General features: G+C 36.2%; 1 protein-coding gene across 1 annotated transcript; it reads left to right on the top strand.

Annotated features, from left to right (window-relative positions):
• Positions 1-14,799: 14,799 nt before the first annotated feature.
• On the top strand, positions 14,800-22,969 carry LOC114356495 (uncharacterized). Its single transcript, XM_028309705.1, has 6 exons — positions 14,800-14,996; positions 15,609-15,791; positions 16,375-16,494; positions 20,609-20,755; positions 21,197-21,331; positions 22,013-22,969. Exons 1-6 carry the CDS (start codon positions 14,949-14,951, stop codon positions 22,367-22,369), a joined length of 990 nt encoding a protein of 329 aa, XP_028165506.1. The 5' UTR covers positions 14,800-14,948; the 3' UTR covers positions 22,370-22,969.
• Positions 22,970-23,178: the final 209 nt, after the last annotated feature.

Consider the following 23,178-nt stretch of genomic DNA (forward strand, 5'->3'; position numbering starts at 1 on the left):
TACTTATTATTAAATCGAGACATGACTTGCCTCTAGTGGGATCGTTTATACAGTGTGAGTCACGTTAAAGTGTACATATGAAAATATATGAAACTAGACCTATTTTTATCGATAAAAAAGAGGTCAAAAAATTTTTGAGATTTTTTTTAAATTTTTTATAGAATTTTTTTTCTTCCAATTACTTATTGTAAAGAAAACGTAATAACTTTTAAACTAAGCGGTATATCCTGATAAAACAAAAACAGTAATAATGCTAAATAACAGGCGATACTAAAAAAATACATAAAATACGTAGAAAATGCCAACAAATAATAAAAAATGATACTTTTTGAAAAAAATCTGCTTAAAAATTCGTATTATTTTGGTTATTTGATAAATTTCTCCAAAAAATGCCCTTATAACAGGTGCTTTTTATTACTTTTTATTATTCTCTATTGTATTATTTTTGTAAAACCAAAAATCGCATGTCTCTATATCTATCACAACGTTTGCAATGATCGTTTGAACTAAGCCTCTCCGGGCGCGCCATTCAACGCTTCGTTAACAACGGAACTGAAAGTGACTCTAGATTTGTAATTTTGATAAAGACAAGTTAGATTTTAAATAAAAACAAAAGATTTCGAAGTAAAATAAGCATTTGAGTTAAAATTAAAATTGTCTCTACCTGTAGCGGAGAAAAATGTGGTAGCAGGCCTTTGTTCAAACGATCATAGCAAATGTTGTGATAGGGATAGAGACATGTGATTTTTAGTTTTACAAAAGTAATACGATAGAGAATAATAAAAAGTAATAAAACCCATCTGTTATAGGGGCATTTTTTGGAGAAATTTATCAAATAACCAAAAAAATACGAATTTTTAAGCAGATTTTTTTCCAAAAACCATCATTTTTTATTATTTGTTGGCATTTTTTGTGTATTTTTTGTATTGTTTTAGTATTGCCTGTTATTTAGCATTATTACTGTTTTTATTTTATCAGGATATACCGCTTAGTTTAAAAGTTATTACGTTTTCTTTACAATAAGTAATTGGAAGAAAAAAAATTCTAAAAAAAATAAAAAAAAATCTCAAAAAAAATTTTGACCTCTTTTTTGTCGATAAAAATAGGTCTAGTTTCATCTATTTTCATATGTACACTTTAACGTGACTCACACTGTATTTATATTTAAATTATACTTCTTTAAGATGTCTCGGAATCTAGACGTATTTGGATTAATTTCAAGCATATTTATATTAAAATCTCCGGCAATAATTATGTTATGTTTAGAAAATTTTTGTATACTTTTATACAACAACATGTCAAGTTTTTCAAAGAAATATTCGAGGTGTCGTTTTATTTTCGATGGGATTCTATAGATGCTAATTATCAAAATTTTATTTGAAGTTAAGTTAACTGCGCAGCACTCAAAGTGGTAGATCATTCCAAGATCATCAAAGCATGTAATCTTTTTGTATTCTAGGTTTTTTTTTAATAATATACATGAACCACCCCTTCTTGTCGGTCTTGAAAAACTCGATGCCAAAAGGAAGTTGTGGATGTTTACATTTTTTTCATCGCCTAATTTAATAAAACTTTCTGTCAGACAAATCACATCAGGATCAGTTGCATCCTTAATATTTGACAATGCTAACTCCAAACTTTCCTTCTTCGAGAGTATACCATGTATATTTTGATGAAGTACAGTGAAAACATGTCCAGAGTTATTCCCGAAAAAACAAGTCCCTGCTAGTATCATCGGGGTGATCATTACATTTTTGACTATTTATTGCAGTAACAACCTCAATTTTCTTAAAATAAAACGGTATTGTGCCCTTTTTTGGGTTTGCAAAATTTTTGTTAACAATATTTTTTGATTTCCTAATATGGTTTCTAATAATTTCAAAATTTAAGAATGTCCTCTGATATTCTTTATAGTCAATACAAATATTAATTTTGCTTATTATACATTGTAGGTATTCATGTATGTTAAAATACTCATTAGATTCTATACAAGTACAATTACTAAAATGATTTGTCCATAATTTCATGTGATAATTCAGTTGTCTTACATTTAAATAATTATTATGATAAATTGGTGCTATAAATACTGAGGCATTTACCAATTTATTCAAAATGATACAAATGTTTGAATGCAGTATATTAATATCCTTGTCATGACTACCAATACCCAATATCACAACATCATCCCTAGTAATCTGAGCAGATATATGATCACAATAGTTTACTAATTCAGAGCTCGTCGCGTCTGTCAGAATTTGTGCAAATGGTTTGTAGCAGTCATTCCATTTTCCCTTTCTTGATTTGATGATTTGTGACGATAGGCCCCTCAGCTGTTCATCACCAAAGACAAATAATCGTTTAGCTATCTTCGGACTATGGACACAGGTGGCCCCCTCTTGCTCGACGATTGACGAACTAGACATCACCGCCGTGACTGTATTATGTACGCGATCGATTGTATTTGTATTCTTCGTAATACTAGTAGCGCCATCTGTTGATGAGTTATGAAGATTTTGTGAGTTGGTTCTTCGCCCATCGATAGCGTTATCTTCGGCACCACAAGCACCATCTATTGGCGCCTTGTGGAGACTTTGTGAATTTGGTATCCGTCCATCGATACTTGTGTTTTTATATTGTGAGTGGTACGATGTACTCGTATGTTGATTTAGATCCTCCATGTGAGAGTAGTTCAGCCTGTTGACGTTGGATGTCACTACCTTCCTTTTCTTACTAGAAGATTTAGGAGTTTTACAGATGTGTGTTAATTGATTAATTTTTAGTTCGTACTCAGCATATTGAATACGTGGACTTACGACGTTGAATCTGGACATAAAACGCCATGTCTTTAGGCGAAAAAACCATTTTCAATTACGAGAGAGTTTTACGTCCTGGCTTAAAAAAAAGTATGGTTGATACATCTTAGCAAAAATACCAAAAACAAGCGTTCGGTTTTTACACTGTTTATAAGGTAGGTATATTTATCTTTTACGCTATAGTTTTTTGGGGCGTATAAACATTTTTTTAGCGAATTTCAATATTTCGAATATACAGCTCGATAGAGAAAAAAATTCTGATTAAAATGGTATATATAACTCGATTTGGCCAAAATGGTTTATACGACAATTGAACCTGAAGGTGTCGATTTCCTAGGGGACTGTTTTTTTCCCTATTCAAGGCTCCGGAGCCTGCCGGAATGTGGTATAAAAATACAACAGTATAGTTTTTTATACACTTTTTATGATAAGAAAAAGAACTTGTATGATCAATATGGTCGTACGGAAGAACCAATTTTTTGACTTAACTTCAATTTTGTTTTTGTATCCAACGTTACCTAACTATACTTTCATTAGATTTAGAAACGTACGGTCTCAAAAATATATTTCTATGATGTAAATAGAGGGTCCATTAATTTACACCTGTAAGTCTCTTCAAAACTTTATTTTTAGAATTGCATTATAATGGAAGAAAATTATGTTTCACTCAATTTATATGGTTGCAGCTTTTTAGCTAAAGAGCAGTTGTTTGAAGTGAGGTTCACAATTTTAACGGTTAATAACATAATCTCACTTCCTGAAATTGCTTATAGTTAACTGATCAGCTGAAGAGCTATACAAACCTTTGATGAGAGGTTGACAGCAGGGACCCAATCGAGGACTTTCCCACATAAATTATCCCTAACCTACACATAGTATTGTAAAGTTGTATTGGGAATATAAAGGGAAATACTCAAACCTACTAGAAATGGCACTTCTGATCCGGCAATATGGTATTGTTACGGTCTACGGGTCTCGGAACACTAATTTTATGAAGGAATAGGCATGTTGACATCACCAATCGACATATTGTTTACGATCTCTCAACACTCTTTGGACCTACGGAAATATAGTTTTGTGGCGCCATTGACTTTCAACGGACTGAAATAGCTATCAAATTAAATAAACAAGCTTTTTACTCGCAAATAATCTTCTTTGACTGTTAAATTTTTAAGCTTGACTAGGCTTCTAATTTTTATGAAGAATAGGCCGATAACAAATCGGCGAAGTGTGCGCACTTTCATACATCTCCATACTTATAACTGTCCGATCCAACTATTGTCCAAGTAAAAATCTGTGGTCTACACCTAAAACTTTGTGTTTTGGTCAGCAAAATTTTCGTCAAAGTCAACCAATATCAGTAATAATGTAACCTACTTTTACTTATTAGTAAATCTTCGGCAAAAGGTAATTACGTGCCCGCCACGTTGTCGTAACGGCCGTAACGGCTCCTGATGACGGACGCACAGCAATCGATGTATTTTTGATGAGGGTTGCGCTAATTTCGAGGGCATTATGCGAAAATGTTGCTCGCAATTGAGGACACAGTGTAAGTTAAAATAGTAGCCCTTTCGTTTAAAGAACTGTTATTTATAGAAGAATAAAAAACAAAGTTGCCCTTAAAAAGTTTTCAGCTTTTCCCTACAATTGCTTCAAATGCACACCTGAAAATACTGGCTAAATGACTTGACTATGATGACGATGATAATTACAGAATCTTGTACTTTGGCGATTGTAACTTTTTCGTCAAAATAAAACATCATAATATTAAATTTCGTATTCATACGTAGGTAATAAATACATTATTTATACATCACATTTCAAATAACATTGCCAAAAAGCTTTGTTTACGCTAAGTGGTGTTTTATGTCTATTATTATTACTTCATTTGTGTTGTCTGTCCATCCAATCTCTCTCAAATTAACTCTGCCGATATTCATTGCTTTTAAAATATGAATAAATAAACACATTTTATTTTTACCTCCAATCGAAGCACAACCTCGTATTTTGATACACAAAAATGGAACATACAGGGTGTTAGGCACAAGCTCCAAAATACTTTGGCTTTTTTAAAACAATTTTATTAGATAGGAAAAATCCTTGACTTTGGAAAGTTATGGTCATGCACCTGCAGTGGACTATAACCTTATAATGAGTAATTGAATTTAATACTTTTGCTTCACATTTAGTCGTTTGATATAGAGACATTATCTACACTGAACAGTACAATAGAGCCAATGTTTTTTTTTTCTAAATATTAAAACTACACAGGTTTGAACACAGTTTTCTGTTAGAATCGTGTTTTGAGCGCCATTTCAGAATGTAAAACACAGAAAACTAAAAATATGTCTAAGATATATAGAATTTTAAAATGAAGTTTTTACATCATTAAATTGTGAGAAAAAAAGACAACGACAAAAGACAGTGATGCAAGTTCTTTTACTGTGATTTATGTTCGCTGTTTAAGTTTTATTTTGCCAACCTTTACCCTACACCCTGTATGTGTGTACTGGAAATTTCCATTTTGTTTGGACTAGGCGAAAAATAAAGCAAAAAACGGCAGTATCGGTAACAAAAGAAAGGCTATTCATAACGCTTTGTCTGCCCCGAGTAATTTTCCAATGCGTATAAAAATATTTTGTTTGTTTGAAAAAAGTTTTTGAATCGGTTTTTTTTTAATAATATTTTCTGGTATTCGTGACAGGTACTAAACAATGTATTGTATATTTTTTAATCTTTTAAATATAATAATAATATAATATTATTTACCACGAGCTGGAAGACGTAGCGTGGGCAGGCCTCCCACTAGGTGGACCGACGATCTGGTGAAGGTCGCGGGAAGTACCTGGATGCAAGCGGCGCAGGACCGGTCTTTGTAGAAATCCTTGGGGGAGGCCTTTGTCCAGCAGTGGACGTCTTTCGGCTGAAACGAACGAACGAACGATAATATTATTTATTCATTGTTTATCATTAAGCACATGACATTGGGAATGGGTCAAAATGTTTTGATCGTGATTTGAGTGATTTTAAGGTGTAGGTAGAGCTAGGTAACTTATTAGTACGTTAATGCGTGTAAAAAAAGTCATAAAACTCATTTTATTTTTGCAAGTAGGCTTTGAAAAAGCGTTTTTACACGTCCCAGTATTAACCCTACCACTGCTTCGGGACAATCAATGGACCAGTGCTGAGAAGTGTGTAATGTGGGTTATGTGGGAAGCTTGGCTCTTCATGAGTTAAGATAACTTTTTAAAAAATGTCACTACTAAACTTGATTTCTCTTCGAACAACTCGTAACTAAATAATAAACAAGTGCTTCTGATAATACAACTCATAAAGCAATCTATGTCAGTATTTAAAAAGTATCATACTTATAAAGCCTTATACAATATTTCCAACTTTATAACAGGGTTGAACTGCCAAAAATATTGAATCCGACCGCTGCTTGCGTTGATGACGCGTGCAGCAATTCTGGCACCGGATCGCTCACCGCATCCGCTCCCATGATATACTGCGGTTGTGGTCAATGCGAGTCTGGAATGCGAAACCGAGTAAGTAATAAAATACAAAAAAAATGTTTATAGTCTTAGAATAAATCTGTGAATTTTATTTTCTTAAGTTACAATTTATTAAAATTAGTAAACGCTTTAATAATAATTCAAATGTTGATTTGACAATGACTTTAACAATTTGAATGTTGTTCAGAATAAAATAATTATGACATCGAGTTTAGGTATTCATTGAATAAGTGTGATATAAGTTTGGCTAAAAACTAAACCTTTAATGACTGACAAAGGTAGCTGTTGTTTATCTACCAGATATCACTACCTGCTTGGAATCTTTTACATCAAAACATTTATTTTATCTGACAAATAAATCCCTTTATCCTCAAGGGTGCTATCAGTGTACCGTCTCACATAGTTTCATACTAGCTTTTGCCCGCGGCTTCACCCGCGTGAAATTTCGTTTATTACTGATCGTCATAAATTATGGGTTATAAACAATAATACTGTAAAGTTTCATCAAAATCCGTTCAGTAGTTTTTGCGTGAAAGAGTAACAAACATCCAGACATCCAAACTTTCGCACTTATAATATTAGTAGGAGTAGTAGGATTTAGGTAGGTATTACAAGTTCTTTACTTACAGAGTTGTATGGTGATGCACTCATCTGGGTTTGGCAAACCATTCCAATGCTATCCAGAGTTAAGTAAGCTATGGACTCATTACCGCCGCGTGCAGACCAAAAAATTCAAAGAGTGTTTTTTGCGCTTTCCTACTTACACCATTTTTTATGTTACCCTTTTACAACGAAAAACAGAATTTTAATACTTGCAAAAATGGCACATAAATTGTTTATCAGAACTTATCACTTAGTTTTTATTCGAATGAACTTGTTAGTAACAAAAAGTCGATTTTATTACTGGAGAATTTTATGATGTTGAAAAAGTTCGGGATAGTACTAACAATATCATTTTTTCTTTGTATGATGACACGGTCAAATATCCACAATCAAAAACTAATAGAATTGTGTTTTTTTTAAATAGCTGTAGCAACACAGGCGAAACGTTAAGCTGTGAGTACAATGCAAGTCACATAAATGTTGCATTGAGAACCAAGTTTAAAATCTGCAATTATTGTTTTTATCACAGAATAAATACTTGATTTTATGAAACAAAAAAAAATGGATTCTAACTATTACCTACCTAAGCTCTTTATAATCAAGGTTTGATTAATGCTTTAATTACCAACATAGTGTTCAAAACATCGATCTAATCTAACGTCCTTCTCCAATTCACCAGAGGCAAATGGAGCATTTGGATTAAGGTGAGGACAGACTAGAGCACTTACTTGTAACAGAACAAGGAGCCTCGATGACATGTCTAGTTTCTCACCCTGTCACGAACCAAATGTCATACAATTTACCTGTATTGTACCACTAGCATTACATTAGAATAGAATAGAATTACCCATCATCCATTAGGTACATTCCCCAGTTGAATACCTATAACGTAAAAATAACTCCCATTGTGAATTAATTTTTCCCACGCCATGTTTACTTAACGTATATAAAAAAACGTCAAAATAGACCTTGATACCCCGAAATAAGGTTCGCGATAACGGTCTTAGAACGTAACGCTTTCGGTTCGCCATCGGAAAAGACACTCGCGAATAACGAGAACAGCTTTGATAGATGATGTTACAGCGGACGCGCGAATTATGAGCGAGAGCGTTGTTTTTTTCGTCCAATTGAAAAAAGAGAAAAGATCCTGAAAAAAGTGAAGATATAAATAGTACCTACTGATCCCCCTAACTATAAACCCTTGAAAAGGAGGCTGACAATAGTGACTGAGTTTCTTGCGGTGCTTCTTCTCAGCACTGGCCCATTTATTGTCCCGAAGCAGTGGTAGGGTTAATACTGGGACGTGTAAAAGTGCTTTTTAAAAGCCTATTTGCAAAAATAAATGAGTTTTTTATCTTTTTTATTAACTGCATGAACTGCATCTACAGTTAGACTATAGACGAAATCCAGTAAAGATTGAGCACTTAAGCAGCTCCTGTTTGATTAGACGCCTTACATCATTCGACACCAGGGTTTAACTAGGGCATGTAGATAAAAGTGCTTTAACTTAATTACAAAAAATTATTTTTTTAATAACTTTTGAATCATTATTTTAATTAGAAATCATAAGTGTGCGAAACGGTGTGAAATGTTTTAACAAAGTCAAAGTCAAAAGCTTAATATTCAACTATTTTATTATTATAGCTTTATAAATCCACAGTTATTACAGTTTTATTTAAAATTAATTAAGTATTTCTCTTGATTGTGGCCCCACTTGGGTAAAAGCCTCCTCCATCATTCAACTATTACAGACCGATAATGGAATCTTATTGATAGGGCCCTTTTAGCCTTTGGGTATGGAATCCTAAAAAACTATTGTTACTCTTAAAAGGTCAGGTCTTCTAATATTTTATAAGAACTCTAACAAAAAACCATTAACGCTGTCTGCTCAAGCCTTGGGCCAGCGCGAAAGCGAATCGTTCACTCATACGATCCGTCGGTCCTTTTAACTTTTTCACGGCGTTTTGGCCTGAAATATGTTTCCTTTCGAAGTTATTACGCTGCGAATCGCACTTCCTGTGCGACCTCATATACTTTTTTTATATTATGTACTTCTTTTCATTTTTTTTACGCTTTATACAGGAGGAACGAGAAAGTGTTATAAACATTAAAGCCCCAGTTATATCTCCTTTACATCTACTTTACCTAGTTTTAGCTACAGCCTTGAAATATTAATATGAATAGCTGTTCAAAATTTTATTATAATGCTGGCGCAACATTTATGTTAACTATTAAGTAAGATAAGTTTTTAAGTAAATTATTAATTTTTATGTCCGTCATGTCATATCGCAAAAAGTTAAAACTAACCATTATCGGTTTTCTACATTACCTACAAACTACAAAAAATACTGAAATTGTCAGTAAAAAAATCGCTCTCTTTTTTACCGTGTCCCTTTGTACCATCAATTCTAAACTCTGAAAGTGACATCAAAGTTTTAGATCCAAAACCCTCTAGCTCTCGAAAACGAACTGACCGTGTGGACCTTTGAAAAGCACCTGCTGTCATTCATTCTGTCAGTCTGTAAGCCTGCTGGAGTGACTAAAAAAACGAAAAACGGACTTGGCTGTTTTTAGTTGGAGCCGGGTAGGCGCATTTTCGACTGGATTAGAGCGAATTTACTACTCTTAGTCATATAAGTGGAATCCCGCAAAAAACATTAATTTATTTATTTATTTTCATGTAAAATATTAATTGTCAAGACGAAGCACTATGAAAAAGTTATCAGATCTGATGTAGAGTCAAGCTTCAACTCCACATCTTTTTCAAAATATCTGTAATGCCCGTTTCTCTGTCGTCACAAGATGAAACATTTATTCACTGTTCAGTACTTTTCTGTAACACAGGCCACGTACCAGAAAACGCAGCGTGAGACGTCCCACAACAAGGTGGATCGACGACCTCATAAAGGTAGCAGGAAGGCGCTAGATACAGGCCGCTACCAACCGTGCGATGTGGAAGTCATTGGAGGAGGCCTATGTTCAGCAGTGGACGTCCTATGGCTGAAATGATGATGATGATGATGAATACAATAATTCTTACCGTAATACCGAATACGTTACGTTTTAGAAACAGACATTTAGTCTCCACAGCAGTATTATATGGCCCACTCACCTCTCTCTAATTTTCCAGAGGCAAATGGAGGATTTGGCCCACAAAAACATCATATCGGTGTTATTGTGGCAGGTAGATAGGCAATTAGGCAACACCAAAACCCTCGCAAGCTGTTATCAAAGAGAAAAAACATCTTTCTGTGAAGCTCCTCTACTAACGCAAATAATTTCATTTCTTAGGGCTGTCAACTCGGCTGATATTACTCTGCATAACGAATTATGATCTTGATTTTAGTACAATTGTAGGTATCGTTTTTGTAACCAAAAAGTAAGATTATACCGTAGTTACCCTTTTCTTACTATAAGGTAATAAGATACATTATAGAGGCGCAGTAAATCTTTCAATCTAATAGTCCGCAGATTCGATCCTTACCTTATTCATTTATAAAACGATAATAACTTATGTCTCGGTATAATATTTTCAACTTATTGAATTAAGGTTACTTACTTAGCCAGACATTTTAAGTGACGTCTAAATCGACTTTGACGATTTTTGTGTTCATATGACATCCATTGATTCTTTAAATTCGTAATATGTAACTAGACCCCCTACAGAAAGCCCTCCCCTTCATTCAATATGACCTACAAACCCAAATCAATTTGCTACTAGTTTTGGCAGCCCTAGCGTACTAAGAAAATTCTCCCCCTAGCCCTTGAGTAACGAACTGTGGCAGATCCCATTAGAGATAACGCCAGTCACCGAACAACGCCCGAGTCGGCACGCACCCTTACAATGCTCGTACCGTAAACAATTCCGTTTCAATACTAAACTGTGCCCGCGACTCTGCTTGAGTGGATTATTTTTAAAGAATATTTGTAACTAGCTTTTGGCCGCGGCTTCACCCACGTGAAATTTCGTTTCTCACAGATCGTCATAAATTATCCCAACTAATATTATAAATGCGAAAGTAACTCTGTCTGTCTGTCTGTCTGTCTGTCTGTCTGTCTGTCTGTCTGTCTGTCTGTCTGTCTGTCTGTCTGTTACGCTTTCCCGCTTAAACCTCGCAACCGATTTTGATGAAATTTGGCATAGAGATAGTTTGAGTCCCGGGAAAGAACATAGGATAGTTTTTATCCCGGTTTTTGAAACAGGGACGCGCGCGATAAAGTTTTTCTGTGACAGACAAAATTCCACGCGGGCGAAGCCGCGGGCGGAAAGCTAGTAGCCTATATGTTATTCTGGGTTATAAACAATAATAATGTAAAGTTTCATCAAATCCGTTTAGTAGTTTTTGCGTGAAAGAGTAACAAACATCCAGACATCCAGACGTCCAAACTTTCGTATTTAAGTGTAATATTAGTAGGATATATATATATGTATATATCTCGAAATCACCAACCGGCCATTGTGAAAATCATTGGGGGAGGCCTATGTTCAGCAGTGGACGTGGGCTGAAATGATGATGAGGATGATAATTATCTCGAAATCTCAGACACAACAAGTGCTAGGCTAGGAGTCTCAGATTTTTCATGGGGGTTCCTTTTAGAACGTAGGTGCTCACTAAGACGGGATTTTGCAAAATTCAACCTCTAAGGGGGTAAAACGGGATCCACGTGTAAGAAGTCACGGGCGGCCGCTAGTTAACCAATGAGGGTTTTCGCGAATGAAAGATCCGCTAGATGGCGGGATGTGGATGTGGGGTCTGACTGCTTCGTGATTGGTGGAATTTGACATATCTGTCAAAAATAACCAATCATGCAGCATTTGGACCATTAATATGCTGTTATGAAGTAACTGCTCTATTTCTGTGAAACCCAATGGGTTAATGAGAATATTTAAGTTTGCTGCCACCCATGGGTCTAATTTAATACCTTTTAAATTAGACTAAAAATTGGTCAGTGTTTATTTAAGCTTATATTTTCGACAAACTGCAATACCTACGCTACGTTAAATTATCTCTAATAATTATAAAAATAACAAAAAAAATTGATTAAAAAATTTAAAACTCCAGAAACTCAGGTTTAATGTAAGGAGTCGACTTACCTATCTTATCTTATCTTATTTAGGGCCGCGCATGAGTGCAGAGCACGTCGACCCATTGGGATCTTTTTGCTTCGAGAGAAAGAGTCGACTTAATTACGTAATTAATTTTAAAGTTGTTAAGTTATGTGAGATACAGGCCAAGAGCTTCCTCGTTGTAGTTAAAAAAAACATACAGAACCCTCTAGGAAAGTAAACAGCCAGTACACATAATGGTTTTGCAACAACTCTCAAGGAACCCCCTGCACATTATTCTCCAAAACTCGACGGTAGTGCCTGTCGATCCGTCAGAAGGACCTCAAGGACGGCCAAGAGCGAATCGATGGGACAATTTATTTCCCGCTTTGCAATTTTCCCCGGGTCTGGTTGTATTGATGCTTTTGAAAAAGCTAAAATTACATGCTTTTATCGATCGATGAATAATTCAAAACTTTTTGCTGCTAGGAAAAAGCCAAAGGGCCTGTGAAAAGTCACAGCCTAGTCTAATAAACATCCAAAATTACTTTTACCGTAATACTCGTAGGTCATCTTGACAAAAATTTTCGGGTCCTAAGAAGAAGTGATGATAGAAACATATTTCCAACTGCCTTTTATTTAATTTAGGACACACAATTTATTTACTAGACTTGTAGAAAGTACGAGCTATTATGCAGTTAAAAGCTGCCTACACTCTTGTGATTATGTTTTCATAAAGTATTGAAGGCACTGCGAACGAAATACAAAGTCCTCTTCACCGTAATTTTAGCTCACTACTAAAAGAGCTAGAACCAAGCTTTCCCGGCACGATCTCCATTTTTTAAGGAAATGTATTAAAACAGTGATCAACTTCTAAATTTTGGCAAAACATCTTTGTATTCCTAGTTTTTTTGCCACTACACATCTAATACACTTAAAGAACCACAAATAATTTTCCTCTACCTGACGTCCTCTCGGACCCTTTCAAGGTATTGGAACTGGAGACATGTGAGGCATCATTGACATTTACAACTGACTGTAAATAAAGTGGACGGACGCTGAATGTTACGTAAACAATTGAAAGTGCATTTGGAAAATGGAGTCTGAGCCTTTTGGAGATTGAAGGACTTGGAACTTAGACTATGGAATACGCCAAAGGAAAATCTGATAATTGATTTTCTAGGGAGAAGGTCAAAACATATCCATGATACAAATAACTTCAAAAATCGAACTGCCTAAGGCGGGAATTGAACCCACGACCTTTCGCTTGCCGGGCGACTGCCCCATTTATAATTTAGTTTGAGAAGCGACTCTTACTCGCTAAGAAATTTTAATAACATGTCCATGAAGTTGGAAAGGCTTTGAAGCCATTTAATTCACAATATCAACATAACTAGAAAATAAAATACCTAATAAGTAATTTTGGCTTTCATGTCGGTATTTCTAGTTAGGAGGATAAATGACTCTACAAAATGTCTTTAGTTTAAGAACGCCTGCATAACTTTGCTGGTCAAATACACTGCTGTACGACTTTATAGCGAATTTTCTTCTTTCTTGTATTAATAAGGTGTTGAAGGTCGCAAGACCTGGATGCAGCCAGCTCAGGACCGGTCTGTTCTGGGCCTAAGATTTAATATCGGTGCTTGTTCTAAACTCAAAATATAATATTTGCTTATATTCGATATTCCATCGGGTATCATCAAGCCAAACCAATATTATTATTTGTCAAAATGTGTGTCGATCTAATAACTCACACACTGATATCAATAATCCCATATCAGTAATTCCTATCACCTATCCCGCAGGATTATTCCCGTCGCCGAAGGGAAAACTTGGCAACAAATTGAGTAGTAACGTTATCCGATTGATCGTGATATAACTTTGGATTAAGAAGTACGTGCCTATAGATACTTTGTATGTAATACCTTAGAATAATATCCACAAAACTTTGAAAAGTACTTTGTCAAGGATTCTAGTTTGTCTATCACATACTTGTAGGATCAAATTGAATACTTACAGACGAATAAATTTGTAAGTATAGTGGTTTAGGGCCTTTTACAAACGTCAGAGATTTTTAAACTTCATTTAAAGCTTTCATTCAAATGGCACAATAATAAATTTTATATTCATCAGAAATAAGGTACAATTCTAATGGTGATTTTTTTTCATATCTGTCCAGTTGTTTCAGTGCCTATTCAATACAAACAATCAAATCTTTTCTCTTTGTAATATTGGTGTAGATAATTTTATTCCCCAGACTAACTAGACCTTAAAGACCATCTGACTTACTAAGGAACATTAGCTCTCGGTGATAATAATACACATATTACATAGACATACATCCTACTTATAATATTATAATGTAAATGTCTGGATGTTTGTTACCATTTCACGTAAAAACTACAGAACGGATTTTGTTGAAACTTTACAGTATTATTGTTTGTAGCCCAGATTAACATATAGGCTATAATTTATGCCGATCTGTGACACTAAATTTCACGCGGGTGAAGCCGCGGGCAAAAGCTGTTATCTATAAAACACTAGCGGCCGCCTGCGACTTCGTACGCATGGATCCCGTTTTACCCCCTTTTCCCGAATTTTCTTTGCTATAAACCTCACGGAGCCCGAGACCTTTCCAACGAATGCAAAACCGTGGAAATCGGTTCGTGCGTTCTGGAGTTATAGCGTCAGGGAGGAAAACCCGACTTATTTTTATATAGTAGATGACTAGAGACTAAACGGTGTATTTCCCTCCATGTTTCCTTCGTTATTAGTCATGTTCTCACATAATTCACAGCATTTGTAAAACTACGCGCAAAATATTATTACTTAGTTTCTTATCAATCGACCAAGACGGTTGAGATAGTGAGGTCAAAATGTCGGTCTCCTAAATAATATGTTTACTTATAATTTTTCGTAAAACACGCGTAATTCGGGTGCAAATAGTCGTGTGTTAGAACTGCCTCCAAAATGTGGTTAAAAGTGATATTGCTTTCCGTTTTCGGATTCACCAGCTCGGTAATTATAATTTTTTTGTTGCATTTATAATTGATTATGTAATTTTAAAAGTTATATAATACCTACTGGAAAACATTATGGTTACATTTGTCTGTTTAAATAAAAGAATCGTTAACGTAGATTTCAATTTAAAAACATAGTGTTTAACTCGTAATGTCCACCCACTTATTCGGGTCAAGAAAATTTGCGTTTTCTTGTTCCCAAACACAAAAATAAGTCTCATGTATAAGCCTCGTAAGTAGATGTATGTGTTAATAATAAATAAGGGGCTCTATATCATTAACCAGGCCAGAAAACATAGTGTGGGCAGGCCTCCCTTTAGGTGGACCGACGATCTAGTGAACGTCGCGGAAAGACCTGGATACGGACAGCGCAGGACCTCTGCTAAATAAGACGGAGATTGGTGGATTTTTAGCGGGAAGGCCCCTCCCTTCTGGAGGGGAGAGCCCCACATAACCCGTCGCCTTACCACAGCGGCGGGTATGCAACTCAATGCATTTTTACCACCTAAAAAAAAGGACCGGCCGTAGTAGAAATCCTTAGAGGAGGCATTTGTCTGTCTGAAATAACATACAAACTCCAATTTCAACCATGTGGTTGCTTTTTCCACAGCTGACCACCTCATTCGACCTGGGCGGGGTGCTATCAGGAAACCGTATGGCAGGAGTTCCCCTGGGCCGTTCCCTGGGCAACGGGGAGCTGGACGTGGAGGGCATATGCACAGCGCCCGGCGTCGCCTGCGCGAATTGTACCCTGGCTGTCACTTGTGTACCCCTGCCTGTGGGGTACTTGAAGGTATGATATGGTTGAACTATAATTTGGTACTTTTAATTCGATTGCGTTGCGATAAACTGTTAATATTATAGGGCACTTGATTCACCTTGATGCAAAACGATATTTTGTACATAATATACAGAGATAAAGAATCCTGAAATCGATTAACTTGTCTTTAGATACAGTGCACTCAAAATAGGCGTAAACTGGACACTACTCAATCATGAATAAAAGGGTATTAGAATCAATAAGTTTTCAAGGCAAAAATGAGCCATATCCTTGCTCTAATAGTAATAATAATATAAGTAATATTATTGACAGCTAATAATAAAGTAACTAGAACGTCGTAGATACCAGATATTGAGTAAAAGTTCTGGGCTATAAAATATGTGACGCCTTTCTAAATTATCTCTTGACTATCGTAAATGAGTAAGTTTGCTTTTCGTAAACAGAAAGGCACCTTTTGAGACTTATTTTATCAACAAAATATCACAAAATAATTATTTTCTGAATGACTAAGTACTTACATAGAAATCTAGTCTATACTCACTAGTATTTTATATCTTATCTACGGCTTACGAAGGAAACTTTCCATTAATTTCAGGTGCCTCTACAATCCTGCAATAATGGTCAAACCTGCGACGCTCGCCTCGGCCAGTGCTCGGACACGCCAGTGCCAGAGTGCCAGAAGGACAGTCAGGAGTACGAACATACCTGTGAACAAGTAAGTATTTTCTTAAAACTTTATCGCTTTAATCTAAGGGAAGTCGAACCTTAACTTCGAACTCCTCCTATGTTCTTCTGATTAATTTCGTTGCGGGTCCAATGATAGTTTAATTTTCCCCCGGGACAAACTTGACCTTCACTGCTTAGGTTTTTATTGGCGGTCAAGCTGTAGATCCTGGCTATACAGGAGTTGCAGCGGTGGTTTTTTTTTCTTCTACGCATCAGCACAATACAGTAGAGAGCAGAAGATATCTACTTTATTACAATACATAAGATACCACAGAGGAAGGCACATTTAGCTAAACAAGCTCTGTAAAATCTCTACTTATTTTGGGGCTAGGTAATTGTTGTTATAGTTGGAGGAAAAAGAACCAATCATAGGAGTCGAAATAGTCGTCATGACCGAAATCAGTTCGATACATCTTCATCATCATCAGTGTACCTACCATGAGTTTACGTTAGGTATGCTCGCTAGCGAGTACGTCAAAAATCTCTATGAATATTTTGTTTCTTGAAAGTAGCCGCTAGGGGCGCTGCACATTATGTCATACAATTAATGTCATTTTTTTACGTAGTCGCTAGCGAGCACATCTAACGTAAACTCATGGTAAGCACACAGGTGGAAAAAACGTTATAAGAACAAAAAAAGATAAATTATGCTTTCATTTAAATTGAGTCCGGCCGGTCAATCAAAGTAGCAATGCCATCAAACTTTTCAGTAAGTTATACGAGTAGGACAATTTAGAAAGGGACAACTTATCACACTTCTTGTCACTCGCCAATGCCATGCTTCAAATTTTTAATGCATTTCTATAGTATTTCACACACCTCTTCCATACATCTATCCATTCCTCATTACGTCTATTCCCATCCAAACCAGTCCATTGTATCTAAACCACAAACAAGAGCCGCGGAAGTAACAACTGATATGTCAACAGACTCTTTAGAGTCTCTAAATGCTAATAGCATTGGAAACAATAACAGCGAGAGACGCCGCGCGTGAAGATCTGTATCGGAAAGGTCAAGGAGCCAGTAAATGCACTTTGGTTGTAGTGGAAGAAGATGGAGTAGGTTTACCGCTCAAACGTAGTCATAATATAAGTGAACTTTTAGGCTTTTAAAAAGCAATTTTACTCGTCCCTGTCCCAGTAGTACTCCAATATTTTAACCCTACCACTGCTTCAGGACAAAAAAATAGCTAGGCTAGTATTAAGAAGAAGCAAGAATCACAGTAGATGATTGAACTTAGCAAGGTTTTGGTATTTAAACTTTTCCAGGTCCTGAAAGTTGAAAACAATCTATGACAGACGGCGAGGGCAGAAGCTAGTTTTTATAAAAATAAAATCTATTTGTATCTTTCACTTGTCACAGCATCGTATAGTGATAGAGTCATTTATCTCGCAATCATCTTGCAAGTATCAGAAGAATCTAACTCAACTTTTTAATGACATATGTACCGGCTGACACGTAGTCCGTTCGTCGTTTCAGCCAAATGATATCCACTGCTGGACAAAGGCCTCCCCCAAGGTTTTCCATAATGAACGGTCCTGCAAATACCTACTCGTAATTTCAAAAATATATTTACCAAACCTTAATAGCCGAGCAATATAATCGCTCTTACTGCTTGTGACTACGTTGTTCTTGAATCTGATACGGGAGGAGGTCTCTTCCTGAATTAACCGATTGTAACTGTACCGTGGACTGTGTTAGCGCGATGTTTAGAAATAGACAACCTGATATTCGAAATGAAACGGTTTTTTGTCTGGTCATAACAGATTTCTTTTTATTTTGGGGCTAAAGGCTTGTTCACGCACGCGCGGACTTAGAAGCTAGATGTGAACTCATATCCACGTACAATGAAAAATTCGTAATTTTTATTTAGACAGCACTTTTACACGTCGGTGTTGAAAAAAGTGGGGGGAAAAACTCAGTCACCTTTGCCAATAATTAAAATCACCATCATCATTTGGTCTCCATTACAAGCCGATGACCTATTCTATTTTACAAGAGGCAAATGGAGGATGAAGCCTACACTTTAATTCAGAAACGCCTAACGTCTGCTCTGCATTTTAAATCACATTTGTTTTCATATGAAGTATTAAGCTAGTCCGCTATAATTTTATGTTTAAGCTTGAAGTCAGTAACAAACTTTAAATCGAAACATGCTTATGAAGATAATGTCTATTCAATCTTGAAGACAGCGAGCGTCTGGCAGCGCTGAGTGCATTTGCATTCAAATAAGAACAAACTTCGTTTAGTAGAAATCCACCCATTCTCATTAGTAATAAAAAGTTTACAATTTATTTGGAAATCCAAACTAAAGCGTGGCGTCTTTGAAAGACTTGAACACTAGCTGTGCCCGCGACTTCGTACGCGTGATAACCCGTTTTCGCAACATTTTTCATTTTTGATCTGCACCTATTACTTGTAGCGTGATGGATAGCCTTCCTCAATAAATGGGCTATCTAAAACTGAAAGAATTTTTCAAATCGGACTGGTGGTTCCTATAATTAGCGTTCAAGTGAACAAACAAACAAACAAACTCTTCAGCTTTATAATATTAGTATAGATTTTGTGTGATGACCCCGAACAGGGATCATTGTCCTCCGCTTTTTACATAGCTATGTAAAGGGTGGATTCCACCCATTCCAAGTAAAGCAGCTCTGTATCTTAGCCTTTTAAGAGCGATCTTTCTTGAAATAGTCGACCGTCTGCTTCCAATGTCGCTTACAGACTGAAACAGTACTTCTTGGGTTTGAGCATAAACATTTTTGTGTCTTGGCCTCTCCACAGGCTTACGTTTTAGTCAACTTCTAAACGAACTATCTTCATTTATTTGCTTTTAAAGTCGCTAGTTGCTTTTGAAGCTCAAGTAGATGCTTTGAAGCTCAGTAGATGCAACTTTATGATTGTGATTATCATTATTTAGCTGACCATATTTAGTGCCATTCATCACAAGTACTCCGGAAAGTGCCCAAAAAGTGGGTCACTCACATCCCTTGATATGTCATTAATAACAAACATTAGGGTTTGATGACATCTGACAGCAAGGTTGCCTTCTATTTGTCTTCCCTCCCCATAAATAGTGCGACCCTGCAAAGTGACTTCATTGTCAATTCTTCATTGTTTAATCCGATGTTCAATTGTTTATTCAATACAACTAGGGACTGGAATTTGTTGCTTGCTACTATCTTTCCCGAGCACTATAATCCGGGCCTTTTCAAGGCGAGAGTGAATAAGCACTAGGGCAGAACCATCCTAGACAGCATCTCACTTAACATCAGGTGCGTTTGCGGTCAAATACCTGCCTTGTTCTGCATAAAAAAAGTAGAATTTATTATGTATGGTCACAGCCTAACTTCTTTAAAATAAAAATAGCACAGAGGAATATGATCGTATTGACAAATTAATGGACTGTTTTCCATTGTCTTCTCTATTTCACATATTATCCAGCTGTAAATCGTGTGAAATATCAAGATTTGAGATTAGTACAATTGTATTATCCTCATTGTTTTCAGCAAACTAATTTGGTTGGCCGTTATTATTAAGTTTTAATTACTGCAGATAATAAGATATGCTTGGATGCAATTGTCTTATCAAACTGAGACTACTTATTAGTGCTTTCTTAAAAATATTGCTGATAATCCAAAGATCATCATCGTCATCATTTCAGCCACAATATGTCCACTGCTGAACATAGGCCTCCCCCAATGATTTTCACATCTCCCGGTTGGTAGCGGCCTGCATTCAGCGCCTTCCTACTACTTTTATGAGGTCATCGGTCCACCTTGTGAGTGGATCCAAGGATGAAATATTTGCTTAAATATTATTAGTGTTCTTTTATGGCTTTATTTCTCCGGACAGTGACCTTTTAACCACAAAATGCAAGATTTTTGAGAGAGTCGAAAACTTGCCGGACCAGACCAAACTCTATCATCAACAGATCAAAGAAAACTTTAAAAATAAAGCTGCCGTTTTTAATGTTAAAGAATCTGGCACATTGGATGCGGTCTGCGGTCAGGGAAAAGTAATCATACATATTCTGCATTCACGTTGACCTGACCGCAGAGCCTATCCAGGACAGATCCTCAAATTAATATTTCCGTCATCAGGTGGGCATATTCCCGGACGCGCACGACTGCAGGAAGTTCCATCTATGCTCTCCGCCTGAGGGTTCGCCCTTCGGTAGACCGGCAGACCACAGGACTGCGTTGTGTCCACGACACTTCGGGTACGATCCCCGAACGGCACAGTGCTCGGTAAGTTAACTTAATAATTACATTCAATAAAAGAAAGAAGACTAATGAGTCTGGGGTATAGAAGAAATGTTTTCTTGAGAAAACTACGTTTTCTGGACGTATCAATCGGGACCACACTGACTATGTACAGTAAACATCGAATGGTTCGTGACACCGAAAGTAGCCAAAAAGTTCGCATAACATCTTTGTTTCGCAACACATTTCAATTTGTTACAATCGGAATAAGGTTATGCAGTCAAGTTTTTTTTTTGCCACTTTGGGTGTCACGAACTTTTTGACGCTGACTGTACAATTTACTATTTACCTTCTACGTAACGATGTAAAAGCAAGAAGGAAACATAATCATTCAATTTAGTTATTTTTATCATTGCAACTACCATCATTACTTCCTAAAGCTCCATTGATTCTTGTATTCAACTCTCCAAAAATTAAACTTTCCAGGTGAAACTAGAAAAGGGGCAATGTAGCGAGAAACCTGTGCCAGACTGTCTCTTCGTGGGCCAGAACGGACCCCTGCCATCCAGCCCAAACCACTACTATGTCTGCCTACTGAAAAAGGACCAACTTTACCCCCAGGTAAGTAAGTGTACCGAAAGCCTAAGCCACCTTGATAATTCTATAGGTAGCACTGATCTTTCACTTTCTTAACTGGTTGGGTTTTTATCAGCGGTCAAGCTGTAGATCCTGGCTACACAAGAGTTGCAGTGGGGGAATGAGAGGTGGGAAGTCCCGTTTCTTAATATTGTATGTAAATATTTAGATCATCATCATCATCATTTCAGCCATAGGACGTTCACTGCTGAACATAGGCCTCCCCCAATGCTTTCCATGTTGATCGAATATTTAGATACTATGAGTCAATAATATTAAATTAAATTGTTAATTTTAGGGTCCTAAATCACTATGCACATAATTTTAGATATCCTTGTCCAAATATGACTTGTGGGTTTCTCGAAAACACTGAGTCATAATTATCGTGTTATGTTAGTTATAACATTGTTTATGAAACTATTCCATTTGGTCAACAATGTCTTATAGCTCACTTTCCGATTAGTCATATTTCCTACTACATACTATCACTTGATCCTGAATTGCATAGTGACTGAGCTTCTTGATGTTTTTTCATATCACTAACCCACACTATTTTCACGAGATTACACAATGTACTGGAGCTTGTAAAACGTATTTATTTATTTATTTATGTATTACAAAATAAATCACAAATAAATATAAACGCATGATTGAAATAACCCCCAGGTGTTCCTCTGTCCCCACGGCTGGTACTATTGGAGCGAGTTCTGTCACCCTGAACCAAAAGTTGATGAAAGCACAACTCCTGGTGGCCTCACCGATTTACGAATTGCTGCAACAGAAGAAATTCCTACAACTACAGAAGTAAAGAAAGAAGTCAAAGAAGCTAAAGAAGTCAAAGATGAAGCTATTCCCAGTTGGATAGACACTTTCTTCTCTACAGAAAAGGCTACGACTTACAAAGCTGACGCGTTCCTAGCTGATAAGTATGACTTAATGAACTATGAAAGTACGGACGAACTGATGCCACCTTCCTACGATTTTGGGAACGTGTATGAAAGAAGTGAAGAAGAATTTTGGTAAGATTTTATATCTGAAAAACAACTCACATTGGTTCTTGATAAAGTAAGATAGCAATTTGACATAAAATATAACGTAAATATCTAACAAATAAAGGTCGCTGATTACCGACAAATTCATCTGCCAGACATTTATCTATCCTGTAAGACCAAAAGTTTGGTTTATCTGGTAGATAAGTTCATAATAAGCTACCAACCCAGTACTTTTTAAGGAATCGGTGAAACTAGCTATAAGCTTGACAGAAAATTTTAACCGACTTCAAAAAAGGAGGAAGTTCTCAATTCGAGTGTATGTTTTTTTTTTGTAAGTTACCGCAGAACTCCGTCAATTACGAACCGATTTCCAATTTTTTTTTGTTCGATAGGGTATACTCCCGAGGTGATCCCATTGTCACCAAGTCAGGGTCTGATGAAGGGATCCTAAGGAAATCGAGGGCAATCCTCAAATTTTATCGGCACGTACCTTTATCGTGTTTGGAGTAAAAAGATTCTGAGGGTTTTATGGAATTATAAATGAATGCATAAAAGATATAGATAGAAATAGTACCTGCTAGAACATACATTGTAATTTTTATTAATTTTAATACAAATAAAGTGCCATTACAGCCAGTCTTTTGTATTATTATTTTTTATCCTCAGTTATGTTTTTGACATCTATCTACTATAGCAAGTCGTCAGTTTTGTGATACATAGGACATTTTTATCCTCTACTCAGGATAGCCAGGATAACCCACTGAAAACCTTAGCAATAATAGCAAAGACTTAAAGAAGTTTAGTTCGATGTACTAGACTAAAGAATGATTGTAAAATTCT

Source organism: Ostrinia furnacalis, unplaced genomic scaffold (genome assembly GCF_004193835.3).
Source record: "Ostrinia furnacalis isolate ACB-3 unplaced genomic scaffold, ASM419383v2 OfSCF2810, whole genome shotgun sequence".
Lineage (NCBI taxonomy): Eukaryota > Metazoa > Arthropoda > Insecta > Lepidoptera > Crambidae > Ostrinia > Ostrinia furnacalis.